Below are 18219 nucleotides of genomic sequence, written 5' to 3'. Positions count from 1 at the left end.
ATATTTTTATATATTATGCAAAAATATATATTTTTTTTAAACCATATATAAAGCACCATTAAAATGTATAAGTAATAAAAATGAAGAATTAAAAAAAATACTTAAATGTTCCATGTATATATATTTATACATTTTTGAATGTATCTTCAAAAAAGTATATTGAGCATAATATATTTTTTCTCCATCTTTTTAACAAAAATTTATTATTTTATTTTGGTTGAATTATTTTGCATAGATCATTAATTTTTAAACAAAAAATGTGAATTAACACCCCCCCCCCCCAAAAAAAAAAAAATTAAATATTAAGTTACACAAATAAAAACACATTTCTATATGTATATTATATGTATATGCAAAATGGAAATTGATTAATAAAAAATAAACATATATAATTATATTTTATTTATGAATTTTTTTTATGAATTTTTTTATGTAAATTTTAATTTGTATTAAAAACAATTTCAATATAATAAAAAATGATAAAAAATGATAAAAAAAACAAAAAAAATCATTACATGCCGTATAAAATAAAATATGATAAATTATTTTTATTTTACACATAAGTGTAGTTTACAAGCTTTTTCTTTTTTTGTTTTCAAAATTTTTAAGTGTACATATTATATAGAATATTAAAATTGTTAAATAATGTTAAAAAAAAAAAAAGAAGACAATATAAAAAAAATTAAATTAAATATCGTCTTTAAATATTTCATCCATATATGAATGTAGACTTCTCCTTTATTATATATGTATTACATACATATGCATAATATATGTTTGTTATTTACTCTATACACATATAGTATATATTTCTATGTGATAAAATTCACACATTTATATAAAAATTTTGACTTTTGAAAAATAAAAAAAGAAAATATATAAATAATATTAAGACAACCCCATATTATGAAAATTTGTTCAATTTATGGAATTTAATTAATTCCATAATATTATATCCTTACTATATATATAATTTAAAAAAAAAAAAAAAAAAAAAAAAAAAACATTCTAAAGTTCATTCCGATTTATACTATGGAAGATTTGAATGTTTTAGAAAAAGGAAAGAATAAGAAGAAGAAAAAAAAAAAATCACGGAGTTCTTATAAAAATAATGGTGCTATAAAATGTCGAACAATTCACTTTTTTTAAGTGTATATATTATTAACAAGTTTTAGTATTCTGCATACATATAATATATCCATTACAATAATATGTTACCACTGTATATATACACATACTTGTAATGCGCTCATATATATATGTGTGTAAATTTAAAATTCTTTACCAATTTGTAGAGAAAAAAAACAAAGATAAAAATAAAATTTGTGAAAAAGAATTTGAACAATCATACAAGGAACAAATAGAAGAAATCGTGGCACTTAATCATATCTATTTTCCAATATATGTGGAAAATCCTGGGTAAGTACAATTAAAAAGGTGTAGCTATTTTTATTTATTTCCGACTTCGTTATAGCTAGCTATTTTTATTTATTTCTGACTTCATTATAGCTAGCTATTTTTTATTTGTTTCATTGTATTTTTTTTAATAATATTTAATAGGCATATAAAAAAATATGACATACCAAAAGATTTAATGAGTAATGACATTTTTTTAAAAAATAGTAAAGAACTGCAATCAGTTGTTGTTATTGATATGAATGATGAAATAGACACAGCTAGATGCTTTAAGTTTTGTATATTTTTTAATTTTGATAATGATTTTCCAAATTATAAAGTAACATTTTGTTATGATAATAAATATCCGTATTCATTTCCCAACATAAATATATGTATAAATAGAATATTAGGAGAACAGGAAATAAATTTCATAATTTTAAGCATAAAAAAAATATGCGCAAAAAATTATGGTAGAATTATGTTATTTGATGTTTGTATATTTTTAAATGAGCATATAAATAAAGTATATAATGATGGGTTTAAAAATTTATGGGAAGAAATGAGACATAGGGAATATGATATTGACAAAGAAGGAAAAAATAAAGGAAATTATAATTATGAAAAACAAGACAAAAGTTGTGAAAATCATATTGACAATAATGAAAATAATAATAACAGCAAAAATGGTAGCAATAATTATGATGAGGAAGAAATATTTGAAACTAGCGATGAATGGGATAGGACAGGTATTGTAGAAGAAAATATGAACATGTCAGGCAATGATAATGAAATGACTAAATCAATAAAAAATAATAATATTAATAAAAAGTATCCTATAAATAAAGATGACAACAATAATAATAATAATAATGATGATGATAATAAAAATTATTTAGAACAAGATGAAAATAGAAATAATGAATTATATGGATCATATGAATATTTTATAAATATGTCTGATGTAAATAACTTGTCTGGTTTTTCATTTATTAATAGTTGCACACTAAATAAAAATATAAAAATTAGTAAAAAAAAAAAATATAAAGAAAAGGTAAATAATATTGCAACAGTAGAAGATGAATTAATTCAAAAATATGATCTTGAAATTTTTGAAAAAAAAAGAATGGTAAAATGTGAATATAATAATATAAAAAATTTTAATATTATTAAAAAAATACCTATAAATTATTATAAAAATATGCTTATAGCTAAACATATTATTGACACAAACATATATATAATACACACATATACAATTTTAAATGAAATTCAATTTTTAGCATTTTATCTAAATCACATATTATTCTGTAATAGAGGTTTTAATTTATTTTGTAATATCTTAAATGATGAAACTGAAAATCAGAAAAAAAAATACCAACGAAAAAAATGTAAAAAAAATGAAAAAATGTTTAGAGCATTTTTATATGATCTTGGTATAATAAGAAATGTAGCTAGTAATGAAGAGGAAGAAAATTCAAATCCCGAAACTATTAACAATATTTATAATGTTGATGGGAATGATTTATTTAATAAAAAATTACGAAATATTAAAACTCAAAATAGTCAGTTATTCAATAATAATGAAAACAAAAATGATACAAAAGTGGCACCTGAAAATTCATATACCGAAATGCGCACAAAAGGATATGCCACATTATACAACTATGATAAAAATAAAAAAAAAAATAATAAAATAATTGATTACAATTGTGTAAATTATTTTTGTAGCGAATATCAATTTTATGCAAATAAAATGTGTGTTGTTAATAGACAAAATGAAAAAACGTTATATAGCATTTTAAAAGAATTAAATATTTATCGCTTAAAAGAAATTATTAATCACTATAAAATAGTTCAAAAGATGAATTTGAAAAAAATAATTACTGAATTGGCTAAATTATCAAAAATACAACATAAATATTTATTTCGATATCATATTTCATGGTTAGAAAAAGAGTATGTTCAGTTGAATGACAATATGGCACAACAAACCAATGTTCCCAAAATAATTGATTTTATGACAGATTTTGTTTTAGCAGCAATTGGTGAATTTTCTGATGTATGCGAAAAAGAAAACGCATTTACAAGTCATAAGAAAAGTATGCCAAATAAGGGTGGTGAAAAAAAAAGCATTAATGTAGAGAACGTAATAAATGATAAAGATAAAAAATTAGAACAAAATAAAAATATGTTAATTTTGAGAGATAATGTCGAAAAAAACGAGACAGATAATACTACTAATAACAACAGTAATAATGATGGTGATAATAAAAAGGGAAGTAGTAGCGAAGATATAAAATCAGAGATAAAATCAGAGGTAAATAATTTGGATAAAATAAAATATATAGAAGATCTGATAAGCAAAAAAGATAAAAATATATATAAAGTTTTATATGTTCAATGTGAATACTGTAAAGGACAATTATTAGAAAAAGAAATTGAAAATAATTTATTTCAAAACAATAAATATCTTATATGGAATATTTTTAGGCAAATTTTAGAAGCCATAAATTATTTGCATAAAAAAAAAATATATATTAAAAATTTAAACACAAAAAATATGTATATAGATAATGATGAATATGGATCCCATATAAAAATTATAAATTATAGTGTATCAAATATTGTAGATTATATTTATTTTTATTATTATTCTTATATTGAAAACCCTGATTATTTTAATAATATTTTTTGTGAATTTAGAAAATATAGCTATGATAATTTCAGTTTTGAATCACTTTTTAATTATATGAAAAAAATAAAAAATGAAAAGACAATGTTAAATAATAATGTTAGTGAAAATTTTGATAAAAAAAATGATTTTTATATTCATTCCTATAATCAATATTTTTACAATTTTTTAAATAAAAAAAACCCTAATTTTGAAGAGTTAGATATATTTTCATTAGGTCTAATATTATATGAATTATGGCATCCACCATTTAAAACAATAGAAGACAAATTTTATAATATAAAAAATATGATTAAAAAAAGGAAATTTTCAGATCAATTTATTAAAAATGTAAATAATGATGCACTTAAGGTTTTAAAATATATCTTAATTAATACAATAAATTATGAAAATAATGAAATAACTAGGAGTTTAGAATATCCGCAAATTTTATCTTTAAATATGAATGGTTACAAAAAGGATGGAAAAGGAATTTCAAAAATTAAAAAATTAAAAAAAAATAATAAAAATATATTATCACAACCAACTTATATTATTGAAAATAAAAGTGATAGCAAAAGGGAAGATGCGTTAAAAGATAGTTTAAATGGGGCTGACAATTTAGACGTGGCTAACAATTTAGACGTGGCTGACAATTTAGATGTGGCTGACAATTTAGATGTGGCTAACAATTTAGATGTGGCTAACAATTTAGATGTGGCTAACAATTTAGATGTGGCTAACAATTTAGATGTAGTTAATTGTGATCACGTTTTTGATAATGAAAACGTGATGGGAAATGGTGAGAATATCGAAAAAATAACAGCGGAAAGACTTTTACAGTCTCCTTTAATACCTATGGTAATTCAAAGAGATTTATTTAGATATTTTTTAGAAAAATTAAAAAACAATTCTCCTAGTGAATGCAATAATGTTATAAATAGTTTATTATATAACACTAACAATTGTAATAACAAAAATAGTAACATGAGCAATCATATATATAGTAAAAAATATTTATTTGAAACAAATAAAAATTCACACATTTATACAAATACAAGAACATATAAATATGATATTATAAATAGTTATATTTTTGAATACTTTAATGATGTATTGTCTAAAAAATTTTGTACATATAATCAGCCATTAGTTTTTCAACGTGTTATAAAAAGAGAAGATCCTAATTTTGATAATATAATAAAAAAAATTGAATTAAAAAATGGAAAAAAATCATATATATATACAAAAAAACAAGGAAAATATGGAAATAAAATTAAGAAAAAATTATATAATGATAGTTTTGATTCTATATCAAAAGGAATCATGTCAAAAAAAAAAAAAAAAAAAAAAAAAAATGAATATATTACCTACTCATTTGATGAGTATAGACCAAAAAATAATAACATTTTTAAAACAAAAGATATTAAACGAATAAATAAAAATGGAAAGAAAAGTTTTGTAGAAACTGATCAAGAGCATGATGTGGATGTTTATTGTAATTCCTTTATAACTGAAACGAAGAAAGATGAAAATTATTCTGATAAAATAATGTATGATATCTTAAATAGATTTAATAACAAACTTGAGCTAATAGATAAAAATAATAAATTATTATATATGCCAATATATTTATCAGCAGGGCATATAAACACTTTTTATAATTTTCCAAATAATAAAAATTTGATTAGTTATTTCACTTTTTTTCAAAACTATTTTATTCAAAATAATAAACAAAAAATAGCAAAAAGAGAAAATAGTATATTATACACTAACATGATAATAGATAATGGCCACACTATCAAAAGTAGCCATAATGTCAAGTGTAATGTTTTTTTTAAAGACGCTAAAATAGAGAGTGTGAATCTTGGTAGCAATGTTTATGAAGGCAAAAGTGGCGAAGATGGCAAAAGTGGCGAAGATGGCAAAAGTGGCAAAGATGGCAAAAGTGGCAAAGATGGCAAAAGTGGCAAAGATGGCAAAGATGGCGAAGATGGCGACATGTACTCCGAAATTAACATCTTCTTTTGTATATACCAATTAATTATATTATATAATGTACTTGACATTCTTCAACATTTTGAATGGTATATAAATAAACTAATTGTAAGATGGTCTTTTTCAAATTTCCTTTTTATTATAATCAAAGATATGTTTTCAATAGATTGCAATGATACAGTTTATTATATATATACAAAATTAGAAGAAGGAAATATATCCTTAAAAAAATTAAAAAAATTGCTTTATTCTCTTGATATAAATTATAATGAGCATATATTAAAAATTATGTATTCATTAATACAAAACCGAGATAACAGAAATATTAATAATTTATCAAAAGACAATTTATTATATACAATGAAAAAAATAAATAAAATGTATGAACTAAAAAATCATAAAAATAAATCATATATTAATTATATTATAACAAATATAATTTTTTTAAATAATATTTTTCATCATTTTAATAAAAATTCAAATTATATTTTTGTTTGGGATTTGTTTATGAATAAATATAAACAATTGTTTAACTTTTCTTTTGTTTATAATATTTTATATTTTAGTGAAAATGATGAAAAATTATTATCATTAGGTGGAGTTATAACTAATGAATTTGATAATATTAATAAAATAAATACAAAAAAATCGTATAATATATTATTTGAAATTTTTGTCGACAATATATCCACCATCATATTTAAGGTACCTAAAAATTTGTCCACTATTATCGAAACGTTGAAGTGTTGAAACGTTGAAACGTTGAAATGTTGAAGTGTTGAAACGTTGAAACGTTGAAATGTTGAAGTGTTGAAATTTTCAATTTTTTTTTAATTTTTTTTTTTTTTTTTTTTTTTTTCACTAGAACATTTTCAAACTCAAAAATGAAAACACTTTTGACTTTCATTCCCCAAGTGTTGTAATAACAACAAAGACATACAAACTATTAGTACATGCCTTTTCGCTATACAACAGTTTAATACAAAATAATATTAAGGTGAGCTAGAACCATTTCCCATTTTTCCAACTTCACACTCTAGCAATTTTTCCCATTTTTCCCACCTTTTCCACTTCTTTAACTTTTTCCACTTCGCAGTGTGAGTGCAAGATATCCCCAATTGTTGAGACATCGAAATTTGAGCAAGAGTTGCTAAAATATAATCACATAAATATGCATGTGCAAATAAATCATAAAGTCAATACAAATCCTGTTGTATATTTTGATTATTGTGAAAATGTATCAGAAAGCATAACTCAAAATATATCTGGCCAAAATAACATAAGCATTATATATAGCACTAATATTTTAAGATTAAATATTAAAAAGAATTTCGAAAATGAACCATCAGTAATAAATTACATAAAGCAATTATATTCGAAGCGATAAAAATATATATATTTTTTTTTTTGTGTATTATATATTTACATTTTAAAAACACATTGGCTATTTTATTAATATAAACCGTTTTGTACAATTCATATGTTTTATTTGATATTTTACATAATTTCTTATTTTGGGTGTTTTTTTTTTTTTTCATTTTTTTTATTACCCCTTTAAGGGACATGAATTTGTATTTACATATCATTTACAATTTTTTAGTATCATTTTATTCTTGTTTAAATATTTTTGTGAATTCTTTTGTTTTAACATACCGGCTTTATTTTTTTTAAAAACATTTAAGATATAATTTAAAATAAGAAAAATACAATTAGATGGGAACAATGACAAGAATAATGTGATATTTTATATTTAGGAGAAAAAAAAAAAAAAAAAATGTAAAAATAGTGAATGTAATAGTGAATGTAAAAATGGTGAAGTAAATAAACATGATAAAATATGAGTATAATATATTTATTGTGTTTCATTTTATTTTTCGATTTTCCATGTTTGGTGTCTAGCTTTTATATAAATCGAGTAAGTTTTCATTAAAAAAAATAAAATAAAAAAAATAAAAAAAATAAAATAAACAAAATAAGCAAAATAAGCAAAAGAAGAATAGAAACTTATATTTGTGTAATATAAATTCATAAATAATAAACTATATATATATATATATCTTCAAATATGCAATTATTAATATCATAAAAATGGAGTGTAATTAGTATGCATACTCAACTTATAGATATGCCAATAAAACTAATGTCCTTGATTTTGCACACTCTTGTGAAGTTTCCTATTTGGTTCGACTTGGTTTTATTTTACTTACCCACTTTTTATTGTAGATAAGAAAATTGTGTGTCTTAAGACCCAAAAGAAGTTTAAACAATGAAAAACCTTTTTTAAATAGTGAAAATGTTTTAAATAAAAATCATGTGCGTATTGAATTTCGTTCTGGAATTGGAGGTGATGAGGCAGAACTATGGTCTAATGAATTAAAAAAGGTACAAAAAAAAAAATTATTTTTTTATTTTACATAATATATTGGAATGTAAAATGAAGATTATACATGTATGTGCACATTTATTTTTTACCTCATTTTATATGCAAACATAAACGTGTTCCTTTACCAGATTTACCAAAATTATGCAGAAAAAAAAAAATGTACAGTTAAAAGTGTTAAGGTAAAAATAACCCCACATTGAATGAATTAAGAACGGCAAAATGGGGGGAATAATAATGAACTCATGTTTGTAATTTTGTAATTTTGTAATTTTCCATTTTTTTTTCCATTTTTGTGAAGGATGCCACCAATTCGCTAATTATAAAATCGCCAAATGATGTAAAAATAAATAAAGAGGGGGAAGAAATTCAAATAAGTTTATACGATTTATTCAAAAACGAATCGGGGATACACCAAGTTAAAAGGATTCCCAAAAATGAGAATAAGGTGGGAATACATAAAGGAAAACAGTACGAAAATTGCACAGATATGTACTAATAGTTGCATACTAATGGTTGCATACTAATGGTTGCATACTAATGGTTGCATACTAATAGTTGTGTGCACCCATTTTAAATTATGTCAGGAAAAAATACAATCCTCTACTGCTACTATAGCAGTTTTTATCCAAGATTATGCAAATAAATATGAAATAAATTCAAAAGATTTAAAAATAATGACATTCAGGTCAAGTAAACCGGGGGGACAAAATGTTAATAAGGTTAGTCTCATGAAAAATAAATAAAATACAAATAAAATATAAATAAATTTTGTAAAATATAAATAAAATATTTTTTTCTTTATTTTCACTTTTTTAGATCGAGTCTGCTGTAAGGATTGTACACACACATACAGGAATACAAGCAGAATCTCAGAAAGAAAGGTTATAAAAACTATTATTAAAACATACATGTTAATTATTATTAAAACATACATGTTAATTATTATTAAAACATACATGTTAATTATTATTAAAACATACATTTTAATTATTATGTAATATATACAATCATTTGTAGAACTCAAGAACTAAACAAAAAAATAGCTATGAAGAAATTGACGCAAAAAATACATGATCTTCGAAATCGAGAAAAAGAACAGTCCCTTCAAAATGAGCGAAGCAAATTTGTAATGCACCTCAACTGTTGCCCCGTTATTTGTTCCAACATTTTTCAACATTTTCCACCATTTTCCAACCTTTTCCACCATTTGCAGACAAAAGATTGCAGTCGAAGTAACCGAATAAGAACCTACAATTTTTTCACGGGATATATAACTGACCATGTGAAGAATCGTAAGTATGACTTGATGTATTTTGAAAAAGGGAAATTGGAATATTTATTTAATATATAATTTTTTTTTTTAAATATATTTTTTTTTTATTTAAAAGTTCATTTGTTTAACGGGGGGTGGATAAATAAACATATCACCAAAAATACATTTTAAAAATTTACAAAAAAATGAAAAAAAAACTAAAATATAATAACATTATTGTATATCGCTGTGAATAGATTCAAATATGTTGATGATATAGAGACAAGAAATAATATCAAATAAATTTATCGAATTACAAAAAAATTTCAAATAAAACAAATAAGCATTTCAGCAATTTATTATTATTATAAATAATAAATAAATAAATATGTATATATATATATATATATATATATACAATACTATATAGAGACATGCACAACTATACATATAATTTTGAGATGCCATAAAAAATCAAAAAAAAAAATGGAAATACATTTAAAGTAGAATATATAGAAAGAAGGTTTACATAAAAATACAATTGTTTGTTTTTTTTTCGCTGATAAAATATTTTGAGCAAGGTATAACACGCCCAATTTTTAAAGATTCCCAAATTTTTGTTTGTGCATATTTTGAGTGAAAAGAAAAGTCAACGCTTACATCATTGGTTGCTTTATTTAATATACAATTAATTCCTCCTGGATGATTTTCAATAAATTTGGTTACATCATATACATTTCCGTTTGCTACAACCCAACAATCATCTATATTACAATGTCTTTTTATCTCACAAAATGTGAAATTTTTTTTATACTTAATATAATTGTAATATTTTTTTTTTTTTTTTTTTTTTTCACTCTCTTCGTTTTTTTCATTTTTTTCACTCTCTTCATTTTCTGTGTCCTTATATTTGGGCTCATTTTCATTAGTTTTAATTACATCTCGAATTTCTTTCATTTTGGTATATTCATTTGTTAGAACATTTTTATGTGTTAATGCGTTCAAGATAATTGAGCGGTTTAATTTATTTTGATATATTTTTAAGTCATATTTTTTATACTTGATATATAGCTCTTTTCGTTTCATTTCGCATTTTTTACAAAACTCGAATAAACACACATCTTCACAAAATTCGCACGCATTACAAGTGTCTTCCTCTTTTTCGTTTTTTTCTCCCTCCTTTTCTTCCTCTTTTTCGTTTTTTTCGTTTTTTTCTTCCTCCTTTTCTTTTTTTTCTTCCTCTTTTTCGTTTTTTTCTTCCTCCTTTTCTTTTTTTTCTTTCTTTTCTTTCTTTTCATCTTCATTATTTTCTATGATTTCCATTTTCATATCGAATTTTAGTAGACAAATACAACTTGCCTTTTTTTTTTTTTTTTTTTTTTTTTTAAATGCATAAGTTTTGATAAGATATGCTGTACTTATGCTTGTTTAAATTTATAAAATAAAACATAATTAAAGAATATTAAGATATAAATAATATTTACCATTGTTATAAAACCATGATATTAAATAAATTAATTCTTAGTTTGCATCTTCCTTTATAAAGTTTACACATTATACAATTCACAAACGTATGCATACATATATACTTATTTAAAGAAACGGAAAGGGTTTAAAAAAAATAACAATAATTAATTTGCTGCCTTGATGTAGTTCGGATTATATATTCAGTATGTAAATAAAAAATAGTATAAAAGTATGCAAAAAGGGAATGAAAAAAGCGAATGAAAAAAATGTACAAAATAACGACATAGAATATCGCAGCAAAGCAGATAAATAACAAATTTTTTTTAAAGTATACACGAACACAATATAGTCATAAATTTTGAATTTCTTAATTTGGGTTTTCACTATATATAATATATTTTTATAAATATTCCAAATATTATTTTATACATATATAAATAAAATACATGCGCAATGATATTTGGATAAATCCCTTATTTATTATATTTCTCTATATTTAACTACATTGTTTATTTTATTTTTTTTTTTTTTATTTTTTTTTAAAAAAATATTATTATATTTATTTAGCAATTCATTTTGCTATATGTGGAAAAATATTCAAATAAAATTTTTTTCCTTAATACGAAATGAATATTTCGTTAAATTTTTATAAAGTCTCTCAAAAAAAAAAAAAAAAAAAAAAAAAAAAAAAAAAAAAAAAAAACAAACAAGTCGGTATATATCATAATGTAATGAAAAAACCTCCATATTTTAGTTACAATCTGTTTAAAATTAAATAAATATTTCTCGGCTATTTTATTCCATTTTTTTTGTCAAAATTTTATAAAACTTTAGCAAAAGTCTCGAAAACATAATCAATTATTCTTTTATATATATATATATATATACATATACATATATATATATATGCATATATGCATATTTTGTAATTGTATGTATACACCTTTTGGTGATATAATATAATTGGTTATTATAATGGAGCATGTTTCAAAGAAAATAAAATTAGATAATAATGAAAGTAAAAATATATATATAAACAATTCTAATAACATGAGCGTTCATAATATATCAATGAATGCTATTTTGTGCACATCCCTAAACTTAGACAATATTTATAAACATTTTTCTAATTGTGTTTATAATCCACGAGAATTTAAATGTATGCGTGTAGATGTGCCTGTTAGTTTAAATACTGTGAATAAATATATTGATTATATTAAAAATAAGGAAAAAATACAAACTGAACAAACTGAACAAACTGAACAAACTAATTTAGTAACAAAAAATAATAAAAATGAAATATGTATGCCTGTAGAAAATAATTCAAATAAAGATACATCTACTCAACTGTTTAATAAAAAAAGTAACAATAATGATAATATTGAACACAATAATGATAATATTGAACACAATAATGATAATATTGAACACAATAATGATAATATTGAACACAATAATTATGGTTCCTCTGGAATAAAACATAATGATGAAATTCAAAATTTTGAAGAAAAAAATGACGAAGTTCAAAATTTTGAAGAAAAAAATGACGAAATTCAAAAATTTGAAGAAAAAAATGATGAAGATGATCATTATACTACTAGCGAAAAGCTAGTTATCAATGTTTCAATTTTTTCAAATGGAAAAATTATATGCACAGGAAATAATTCTATTGAAGCATGCAAAATAGCAATGAAAAAAGTTGAAAAAAAATTAAAACAATTAAATTTTAAAAATATCAAACTAAAAAAAATAGCAATTACAAATATATTAGCTGTATATAATGTTGGCTTTTCAATAGTTCTTCCATTATTTGCTCAGTATTATAAAAGTGTAAGTTCGTTCACATATTTAAATAAGACAATAACATGCACACGAAATTCTCTTCTCTTTCTCTTACACCATTTCTAACTTTCCAACTTTTTCAACTTTGCCAACCCTAGGTTGATTACGATCCGAACGTCTTTCCTGCTTGCAAAGTGAAGATCGCCTTGAGCAACGACGATAATAACAATTCATCTGAACATAATGAAGTAAATATATGATAACTTTTTTTTTTTTTTTTTTTTTTTTTTTTAAAATATTCCATAGTCATATATTTTCTTCGTTTTTTTTTTTTAAGCAAAATGATAGTGCATATGCTTGGTGCACAAATAAGCCAATATTTGAGTCAAATAAAAACAAAACAGATGTAGTATCAGCCAGTATTTTCTCCACAGGGAATATAACATTAACTGGAGGAAAGAGTTATGATAATTTGAAGAAATGTATTGACATATTGTTACCTTATCTGATCAAAAGCAAATCTCAGCATTGATCCGGTTGTTTTGTCTCCCCCTTTTTCTCCCCTTTTCTTCCCCCTTTTTTTCGTTTTTTTTTTCGTTTTTTTTGCACTTTCGAGTTGACTACGAATTAGAGACGGTGCATTGACTCGAAGTGTTGAGCTGTCTGGAATCGGAAAAAGAAAAATCAGCAGATGAATGATCAGAAGGAATTGTAAATATATTATAATCAAAATGATTAATATAATTTAAATCTTTTAATCGGATTGCTTTTTCTTTATCATTTTTATATGAATTAATGTTATCATCATAAATATTTATATATAGATCAAAACAATCTGAAAAACATTTATGAGTTAACAATTTTTCAATTGGTTCTCTATTTTCAACATTTTCTTCTAAACAACACATTAAGAAATCTTTTATTTCTTCATCGAAATTTAAATAATCAAATTTATCCCCCGTAAATGTATCAATTAGTGTCTCTTCAAATATTCTACCAATCATATAAGAATATGCTTTTTGTAATTTTATTTTATCTTGAAAATAAAAGGCGTTACAATAGTTTCCATCTGTATTTGTTTGGGAATTTGCCAAAAGATTATCGCCAGCTGGCCCTTTGCTTGCATCACTACCACCATCACTACCACCGCCACTACCACCATTGTTATGGTTACTACCGAATTGGGGGTTGCACTTCTTAAGATTCGCCTTAATTTCAGGGGGAATATAATAAAATATATTTTTACTATACGTTTTGATTGCAATGGTCTCATCAATATCATACAGAACAAAATTAAGAGCATCTTTTGAAAGCAAACCTAACGGTCCTCCAATATTTAGAATCAAACTGTCTTCTTTAAGAAATATCCGTGAACATTTTAATGTAATCAAAATATTTAAATTTAATAATTTTAATATAATTTTAATAATTTTAATAATTATACATTTTAATTTAAAAACCCTTAATTTTAAATCTATTCCTGATAAAAATTCATTATATATAAATTCATTTAATGGTGTTCCATTTATATATTTAGTTTTTTCTATTAGTTCATTATTTATTTCAATTGAAATTGGAAAAAAAATATTTTCTATTTTATTTTTTTCAACATAATTTTTTAAAATTTCAAGAGTTTTATTCATTTCTTTTTCGATCCGTTTTAAATCGTAAACATGTTCATAATTCTGTTTATAATATTCCACTTGGCTAGCCTTAGCATGTTTTGCCCCGTTTGGTCCGTCTTCTGCCCCCTTCTTTGGATCTTGCCCAGTGGGGTTACAAAAAAACTGCTTCAACTTTTCGAATCGAGAATCATTATGCATATTTATAGAAAGTATTCGTTTAAATTTTAAAACACAAAATATTTCTAATTGTGTGCAATATATTTGCCAAATAAAAGAATGAGAATATACTCCTAAAAAATTCATATATTGTACATTTTTTTTATATGATGGAATATTTTTTTTACAATGTTCGATTATTTGTATTTTATCATAATGTTTTTGTTCGCATGTTATTTCTTTTAATTTGTTTTTTATATTTTTTTTTGTAAATTTATAATATAAATCTTTTGTAAAATAAACTAATTTATCTAAGCTACTCAAATGGTTATAGTTATCGATTTCATTCCAATGTGTTTCACTAAAAAAATTATTTTGTTGATAATTTATAAAATCCATTTTGGTGTTTAATATATATTGTAATGTTCCATTTTTTCTGCTTAAACCGTTTGCATCTTCTGCATCTTCTGCATCTGGTTCATTTGGTACATCTTCTTCATTTGGTTCATTCGGTACAGCTTCCTTATCTGGTTCATTCGGTACATCTCCCTTATCTTGAATCGCCGAACTTCGAGTTAAGAACACATCTTTGACATTTTGAATATCTCCCATCCCCAAAACAAATTTGGCCTTTGCAAAAATCGAATTTCTATGCATTCTATTGAGAAAAAAGTTGTATTTATTTATCATCATTTTCATTCCGTTAAATAATTCTAACGACATATAGTATTGTTCATGTGATACTTCAAGAGTGTGAAAAAAATAATAATAATAATCATATAGAGATATTTCCTCAAAAGCACTTTCAATAATATTATTAATTGATATATTTTCAAATTGTTCTAATATATCTGTAAATGAAAATTTATAATAAGTTAAAATTAAATATAATAACATATCCATGTTTCTTGGTTTCATAATAATATAATATAACATTTGAATATTTGTATTTATTGATCTTTCACATAAATAATGCATCATAATACTAAAATAATCATTATTCTGATTTAATAATAAATTATTATCTTTAACAGCAAAATATAAATAAGACTCTTTTTGATCATTTATTTTATTTACTAGATCTATGATATTTTCGTCTGGTTCTTTTGTCTGGTCAATATTATATAATGAATTTTCATTTAGTGTGTTTCTATTTGTTTTATTTTGTGTTTTTATTTCCGAATTTGTATTTTCGTTTTTATCATATATAATTTGAATTCGTCTCTTTTCATTTTTATTCTTTCCACCATTATTATTATTCATATTAAAAATAAATAATTTTTTTTTTTTTTTTCCATTTTCATCTATCACATGAATTGGCTTTTGCTGAATAGTAAGCGTATTTATTTTGAACTCATCAAATGTAGATTTTAGTTGATCCAACATTTTATCTTTTTTTTTCATATTTACTATGCACTTTTTATTAAAAATACCCTTTTCGCTCCACCGATTGTTATTGCTATTATTATTGTTATTATTATTATCATTATTATTATCATTATTGGTACAAATAGAATTATTATCAGCATAATGCCCATCCTTTTCTTTTCCATTTTTCTCGTATGAAATATATTTTTCTGAAATTTCATTTCGTCTTTTTATTCCGGATCTTTCGTTTGCTTGACCATCTGTTTCATTCTCTTCGTCTGAAAATTCTTCGTCTCCATCTTCTTCTTCATCATGTTGTATTAAATCATTTATATCATCTTGATTTTGAAGATTTTGAATTTTGTCAATAAATGTATAACCAAATGTGGATGTCTCACAAAAGGTTTTAGCTATTACATCTTCTTTCTTTGTTTCACTACTATAATGTTTTTTTCTGTTTTCAAGTATACTATTAAATTTGTCAATTTTCTCTTTAATTTTTGGATCATTAAAGGAAAATAAATGTACAAAATTATCCTTCTTTTGTTCATATATCAATTTTTTTAAACATGAAAAATCTGGAAGCCTTTCATTTTTTTTTTTTTTCCTTTTAATTTTAACATTCGAGGCTTCTGTTATAATTGTATTTTTTCTCAAATCAACGATTACACTTTTGTTATTGTTATTATTTGTTCGTTTTTTAAATGTCATTTTTAGGTGTTTTTACCCATGTATATACAAATACAGGCATATATTTTATATTTTCTTCTATTTTCACCTTATATTTTATTTGCGTATTATTTTGTTTTAGTTAATTATATTTATTTGTTTATATACTTTGATTTATTTTTCCCCAATAATAATGATAATACTTTTACATTATTACAATTTGTTACATATTATGACATTTTGGCTTGTCACCAACTTTGTTATATATATATTTTTTTTTTTATTTCGCTACTATTTTTTTTTTTTTTTTTTTCACAATGGTTAAGGAAAATGATAAACAATCTGAACAAGAGAGTGTGTAAATGCATACGTATGCATAATTATATAACACATATAAATATTATATGTATTTTTTATGTTTAAAATGTGTATGCATACATATCATTTTTCCATCTTTTATCATACCATGTATAATAATTCAAGTGCAAACACCAAAATATTAAGCTTTTTAATTGCTAACAATATTTTTAGGACTTCCTTTTATATACTACACACACTATATCCTAGTTTGTTTATCATCGTTATTTTATTACATAATTATATATTTTTTTTTTCTGAACATGTAAGGTTTTTATAAAATCATGAAAAAAACATTGTATGTTCAGAAAAAAAAATACGAAATGATCTGTAATTGGCTAATTGACAAAAGCCTTTATAGAGATCAGAGTTATCATCCAAATTTAGCATAAGAAAAAAAATAGAATGGACAATTTATAAAATATTCATATATTTATAAATGATATTATGCCGTATTTATTTTTTTAAATCACGTTTTAAAATTAAAAATTATGAAATGTATTTTTTGAAGTATTATATATATTACACCAAATTAGCTATTTGAGAATGGGTATATATTCTCAACATGACACTTTGCATAAAAGCCAATATAATTCTGATTTATTTTCAATAAACATAGGACCCTCTTATTTAAATGAAAATACATTATTTAAATATAAATAGTAATTTTTTGGTGCGTCATTTATATTACTTTTTTTTTTTTTTTTTTTTTTTTTTCTTCCTTTTTTTTTAATTAAATAATGAGACAAACATTATGAAAACACAACCAAAGAGAAAGATTTCGAATTAGTCTTTGGTTTTGTGAGAATAAGAATGAACAGCATATGATTCGATTCAATGCAAACGGTTAATTGTGTAATTAAGAATAAGTTTGGGTAAGTTCGAGTGTAGTCAAATAAATATGAAAATAAAACAAATGAATAAGGATGTAAAAAGGGGCACCCAATTTAGCGGTAAATTTTTGCAAAACTGCAAACAAATAATACATTAAAAAGGTAAAATTGAAAAAATAAATGAAAATAATATCATTAAAAAGGTAAAACGAAAAGAATAGCATTAAAAAGCAAGGATACAATAATGAGTTATTTTTTTT

At 22.6% G+C, this 18219-nt stretch overlaps 5 protein-coding genes across 5 annotated transcripts; 3 read left to right on the top strand and 2 right to left on the bottom strand.

Moving 5' to 3' along the window:
* Positions 1–1032: 1032 nt before the first annotated feature.
* Positions 1033–7454, top strand: PY17X_1017700 (protein kinase, putative; the record flags this gene model as incomplete). Its single annotated transcript, XM_022956234.1, has 5 exons — positions 1033–1114; positions 1296–1419; positions 1561–6772; positions 6933–7064; positions 7164–7454. 5 exons carry the CDS (start codon positions 1033–1035, stop codon positions 7452–7454), a joined length of 5841 nt encoding a protein of 1946 aa, XP_022813304.1.
* Positions 7455–7904: 450 nt separating this feature from the next.
* PY17X_1017600 (peptide chain release factor 1, putative) lies at positions 7905–9801 on the top strand (the record flags this gene model as incomplete). Its single annotated transcript, XM_022956233.2, has 8 exons — positions 7905–7982; positions 8291–8449; positions 8579–8629; positions 8749–8895; positions 9035–9169; positions 9267–9331; positions 9468–9576; positions 9664–9801. 8 exons carry the CDS (start codon positions 7905–7907, stop codon positions 9799–9801), a joined length of 882 nt encoding a protein of 293 aa, XP_022813303.2.
* A 426-nt stretch (positions 9802–10227) lies between these two features.
* PY17X_1017500 (heme/steroid binding domain containing protein, putative) lies at positions 10228–11031 on the bottom strand (the record flags this gene model as incomplete). The annotated part of the gene is made up of 1 exon (XM_022956232.1): positions 10228–11031. One exon carries the CDS (start codon positions 11029–11031, stop codon positions 10228–10230), a length of 804 nt encoding a protein of 267 aa, XP_022813302.1.
* Positions 11032–12144: 1113 nt separating this feature from the next.
* Positions 12145–13483, top strand: PY17X_1017400 (transcription initiation TFIID-like, putative; the record flags this gene model as incomplete). The annotated part of the gene is made up of 3 exons (XM_721198.2): positions 12145–12999; positions 13110–13199; positions 13289–13483. 3 exons carry the CDS (start codon positions 12145–12147, stop codon positions 13481–13483), a joined length of 1140 nt encoding a protein of 379 aa, XP_726291.2.
* An 88-nt stretch (positions 13484–13571) lies between these two features.
* On the bottom strand, positions 13572–16811 carry PY17X_1017300 (conserved Plasmodium protein, unknown function; the record flags this gene model as incomplete). Its single annotated transcript, XM_022956231.1, has 1 exon — positions 13572–16811. The coding sequence occupies one exon, from the start codon at positions 16809–16811 to the stop codon at positions 13572–13574; it is 3240 nt and encodes a 1079-aa protein (XP_022813301.1).
* Positions 16812–18219: the final 1408 nt, after the last annotated feature.

This window comes from Plasmodium yoelii (assembly GCF_900002385.2).
Source record: "Plasmodium yoelii strain 17X genome assembly, chromosome: 10".
NCBI lineage: Eukaryota > Apicomplexa > Aconoidasida > Haemosporida > Plasmodiidae > Plasmodium > Plasmodium yoelii.
The sequence above is the reverse complement of the archived record's forward strand: the minus strand, read 5'-3'. Positions and strand labels throughout refer to the sequence as shown.